At 60.3% G+C, this 5,167-nt stretch overlaps 1 protein-coding gene across 1 annotated transcript; it reads left to right on the forward strand.

Annotated features, from left to right (window-relative positions):
- The first annotated feature begins 902 nt into the window (after positions 1 to 902).
- LOC149993902 (protein C19orf12 homolog) lies at positions 903 to 4,001 on the forward strand. The gene is made up of 3 exons (XM_090260914.1): positions 903 to 1,561; positions 3,302 to 3,403; positions 3,784 to 4,001. The coding sequence occupies exons 1-3, from the start codon at positions 1,402 to 1,404 to the stop codon at positions 3,951 to 3,953; spliced, it is 432 nt and encodes a 143-aa protein (XP_090117040.1). The 5' UTR covers positions 903 to 1,401; the 3' UTR covers positions 3,954 to 4,001.
- The last annotated feature ends 1,166 nt before the right edge of the window (positions 4,002 to 5,167 follow it).

A 5,167-nucleotide genomic window follows, 5' to 3' on the forward strand; every position in this document is an offset into this window, starting at 1 on the left:
GGCCACCCTCCCACAGTGAGGTCCCCAAGTCCCCTTCCTGTTTCATTGCTGGCTGAGTCAACAAGACCTTCAGTGACCCCTGTCCCCTGTGGGGACTGGCTGGTCCTGAGAATATGCCGGAAGGGAAAAGTGGAGTCACAGCACTGAGTCCAGGGTCCCTCCCAGCACTCCAGGACCGCAGGAAGTCCTGAGACCTGAGTGTGCAGATAAGGAAGGTCCACAGAGCAGGTCTAAAAACTCACAGTTCTCTCCCAGGACCGGGAGGATCCTTGCACGTTAGAGCTGGGCTGGATTATCCTTGGTTAAAACACCTCCATTCAACCAAGAGACACTGAGTGAGAGTGCTGGCCCCTAATGTCCCCAGGGGTTCCCTGAGAGACTGTGCAAGGGTCAGCCATGAATGAAGGGCGGAGGGGCTGGAAAGGGATGTGTCCCAGCCTTGGCTCCAGCTGAGGCAGGAAGAGGCTCCTCTGTGATTTTACTTCCCAGCCCGGCCAGGTGGGGGCACTCCAACCCCACGACCCCGGGCAGAGCCTGCCTGGCCAGCCCTCCCAAGGCTTGTGGTTTCCTGGAAGTCAGCCCCCGGCTTCCCAGCAGCTGGGATGGCAGTAAACAGTCTCCTACCCCAGAGAGTCATTCTGACTTCCTTGTTCCAAAGGTCGATTCCATCCACAGGTAGGCCAGTCCTTGGAATGTTCGGTTTCATTTACTCTCTGGTTGTCACCTTTCAGCTTCACCCTGTCCTGTGAGTGGCAGTGGGTGGCCTGTCCACAGGGTGGCTTTGGAGGCCGGGGTGTGGATTAGTAGCAGGGCGCTGACCTAGGGCCACCATGTCTGAGGGCCTGCAGGGTCCCCGCTCTCCCGGCGCGTGCGTCCAGTCTCCTTACCCCTGCAGACCCCAGCCTGCGGGTGGCTAATCCACCTCCCAGGCAGGAACCTGACACCTGCTGGGGGTCCCAGGGCGGGCAAGGCGGGAGTGAGGCCAGCACAGTGGTCAAGCCCTGGGTTTCCCCCTCCCTGGCTTGGCCTGAGCCCAGATGCCCTGTCACCCGAGAGAACACAGGCTGGGACTTCCCGCACTCTGCCCGGCTTCGCCTCACTCGTAATGAACACAGTCACTTCTTACTCTTTCCCTAATGGGTAGTAATTCAGACAGCAGAGAAGTGGTTCCGCCCACTCTGCTATTTCTGTTTGCTTATTAACTAACCACAGCCCTGCTTTCTCGGTGACAGAGAACTTGTCACATGAGTGGGTGCTGTCCGGACGGCACACAGCGGAGTTACGGTGCTCTCTGGAAATAAGGATCCATCCTCAAAACTCTAGGAAGAGTAACTTTTGGGTGGAAATACTCTGACACTCTTAAAACTCTCCCCTGAAAGGCTATCTCCACAGCCTGCCACCATGCCTGTCGCGGTGAAAGACGTCATGACGCTGCTCTGCTCCATTTCGGAGAAGAAGGAAATGAGAGCGGTTGTCAAACACTCAAAGAGGAGCACCCTGGTCACTGGTGCTGGGGCCCTTATTGGTGGCTTGGTCGGTGGCTCAATGGGACTAGCTGTAGGTAAGTGCAGGTGCCTCGCAGGGGCAGGTGTCCTGCTGGGTGCGGGACAAAGGCCTCAGGTCCACAGACACCCCCGAGCAGTCTGCGTCCTGCGTGAGGAGGGTCCCAGTGAGGTCGCTGCTGTGAAATGACCTCTGTGCGCAGACCGGGTTCCCGTGAAAACAGGCTGCTGTGTCTGTCTCAGACACTCAGGGTCCTCGGGAAATGGCATCTGTGTCTCAGACCTGGAGGACGCCCTGCCCCAGGGGTGTGTCCTGCAGTCTGAAGACTTCAGGGTGTCCCTTGGGTCCCCCGCACCCCCTGTCAGTTCACATGAGCTGCTCAGAGAGGGTGCCCGTTCCCAAGTCACACACTTGACACGGGAGAAGCAGCAGCTCCCGCCCACAGCGTCAGCTCCCCGCTTTGACCACCTGCTTCCACGTGGGAACCGGCTCTGGCATTGGGTGAAGTGGGCTGCTTTTCCCACGGTCCCTCGGAGGGAGGGTGACGTTGCTTCCCCTGGACTAGGAACAGGGAGGGTTCCCGGGGTGCCCCAAGCACGGGCTGTGACCTGAACCTCAGGCTGTGACTCAGTGTGGGCTTGGTGGGGGGGGTGATCTGGCCTGACTTGGGGAGGGGCCCACGATACTCGTTGCCGTCCCGGGCACCTGTGAGCGAACTGGCTGGCACAGGGACTCAGCAGAGCTCGGGCCCTCTCTCTAGATGCTGGGGAGGCGACCACTGTCTGCCCGGGGGCTCCTGATGCCAGGCTCACTGGCCAGCTTCCTGCTCTGCTGTCCCCGTGTTTGCAGGGGTGACATCCTAAGACACTTCACCAAGCTGAGGACACGGTGGAGAGGAAGCAGTGGGCGGAGCCTCGGGCCTTCACTCTCTACGTTTTCTTTCCAGACTCTGAGTGAGGGAGTCCAGACTTCAGCCGTCAGGATGTGGCCGGCGAGGGAGGCCCCACGGCCACGCCTCTGCCTCACGGCCCTCTGCCTCCGGGCCCTGCTCTGATGTGCTCTGGTCAGGGCGGTCCGGCACCCTCGGCCGGGTCGCTGTGCCCAGATGCCATTTGAGGCGCACGTTTTACCAGACTGAGTAGAAGCTGGGGGAGCACAGGAGAACTGGTCATGGGCGGGAGCATCACTGACCCAGAAAACAAAGAATTTTCTCCTCTCCACAGAGTGAGTCGTTGCCGGTCAATGTTCCTGGCGACTCTTCGCATCAAGTGCTGCCCTAAGTCGTGCCCAGGGTCTCCCGGGGGTCAGGCGCCGAGGGGAGCAGGTCCCGGGGGCTGGCCACGCGGCGCCAGGGTCTCGGGGGAACTTCTGGGACACTGGGTTTCATCCGCAGAAGGAAACCTTCCTTCCAGGCAGCAGGGTGCCCGTACAAGGGCCGGGTGCAGCCCCCAGACGTGAGGCTGGCCTCTCCCAACCGAGGACAGGGTGGGGCGCGTCCCGGTGCCTCCCGAGTGGCGCCAGGTTTCGTGCGAGCCTGAGGCCAGCCAGCCCTCGGGCCCTCGCTGCATTCTTGCAGATAAACTTTTTCCCTTTGAACAGTGAGCTTGGTGGGGACGTTACAGAGACAGTGGACAGAACTCCCTCACACCCTGGTTCCGGTGTCCCTGACACTCCTGTCTTATGCTAGCAGGCGCGTTTGTCAAAACCGGGAACTGTCACCGCCACGTCGCTGTTCCCCAGACGTTCTTTGCATGTGGGTTTTGCTGGCTTTTGCGTCGCTGATCCTTTTCTGTCCCAGGACCCAGCTCACGTTACCACGTGGGCTTTCACACCACGTGGGTTCCGGTCTGTGACGGCTTCTCAGGCCTCGTGGGCGCAGAGCGGCAGCGGCCAGGGCTCTGTGGGACGCCTCTGCCTCCGGCTTCTCATCACAGGGCCGGGTGACAGTCCTCGGGCAGGAAACCCACAGAAGTGAGCTCCCTGCCCAGAGCTCCACTTCGGGGACATGTGACGTCCGCAGCACCTCTGTGGCAGTGGTCCCCTGGGTCACCTGGTTAGGGCCGTGTGTCCCCACCATGAAGTCAGGGCCACGCCTCCTGTGCGCTGCTCTCTCCAGGGTCACTCCCACCAGGCTGCCGCTCCAAGGCCATCGTCTGGGATCGGGGCCGCACTCACGGAGCCTTCCTTGTCTCCTAGGAGACGCCGTGGGCAGGCTCCGGGGGCCAGGCTGCAGAGGGACCCCTTTACACCCGCCCACGAGACCCTGACGGGGCTGTTGCGCTCTGAGCAGCAGAAACTGCTCTGCAGAGTTGAGACCCCCCCTCCGGAACCTGGGCTGGGTGAGCGTCGTGGGGCTGCTGGGGCTGGTCATGGGCAGCGAGAAGCTGCAGCACCAGCTCGTGGGCATGCTGGTGGGTTTCTTCAAGGAGGAGCTTCAGGCGGACGTGTAGTTCAGCAAGTAGGCCTGGGAGGGCCGCACGTCGCCTCAGAGCCGCCCTGGCCCCCTGCCTGCACGCGCGCACTGCCTGGTCGGGGTGGTTGGTTCTGGGGCGCACCAGAAAATAAATCAACATGTGCCAATCTGACGATCAAAACAGGTCTCCCTTTCATTCACCGCACACTGGACATCTACTGTGTGGGCTGTTGTCACTGCTTTGTTTGACCATTTAAGGAAAAAGATGTCAGTGCCTCTGACTCAGTAGTCAGGTGTCACACATCTCAAAAATCTTCATGGCGCAGAGGGTGACATCACTGCCGGAAGCCACCGAGAGCCTCCCGTGGGTGGTGGTGCCGGCCCGTGTTCTGGAAATGACTGATGACCACGTCGTGGGGCGTGGCCCCATGGGGCCCGTTTCTGAGTCCACCCTCCTGACACGGAGCCGGGAGGAGGGTCACTCTGTTCAGCTGCTCATCTTCGAAGGTGACTTCTGCCCAAGGCACGTGTTGCAGGACTGGGCACCCCTCTGGGCCCAGGGGCCCGGGACCTGGCAGCCAGCCCACTGGAACCATGGTGACCTCCTGAGTGTGCCCCCCAGCCCCCTCCAGGTGGCCTCTGGGAGGGAAAGGATATCCTCCCCTGCGATGTCCCGCCGGGGTCCTGCTTTGTAAGTGAACTGCATTCAACAAAAGGTGCCCTGCCTGGGTCGGATCACAAACCGTCTCTAGGAAGTTTGCCCCTCAAGTGCCACATGCTGTTTCCCTGCCTCTAGGCCCCCAACGGCACTGTCCTCAGATAGGACACATTTTCTGCACAGTCTCTCTCCCCCACACTTCCTGTTCAGCGTCTCTAACATGGGGGGTCGTCCCCTCCCAAAGTTAGGGGGCAGTGGGGTCTGTGGCTTGTTTTAAAGAAAGATTATTTATTCATTTTTAGAGAAAGGGGAACAGATGGAGAGAGAGAGGGAAAGAAACATCCATGTGTGGTTGCCTCTCATACGTGACCCATCAGGGAGCCAAACCCGCAACCCAGGCCTGTGCCCTGACTGGGAATCTGACCTGTGACCTTTTGCTTTGCAGACGACTCTGAGCCCACTGAGCCGCTGGGGCCAGGGCTCTGGCTGATTGGGGGTCTTTAGGATCAATCCCTGCGAGTGAAATTCTGGGTTAAGAAGTTAGGTATTTTTAAGGCTGTAGTTATACTGGGTGAGGACGCCTTCCCGAGGGC

This window comes from Furipterus horrens, unplaced genomic scaffold (genome assembly GCF_987537825.1).
Source record: "Furipterus horrens unplaced genomic scaffold, mFurHor1.1.pri manual_scaffold_13, whole genome shotgun sequence".
Classification (NCBI taxonomy): Eukaryota; Metazoa; Chordata; class Mammalia; order Chiroptera; family Furipteridae; genus Furipterus; species Furipterus horrens.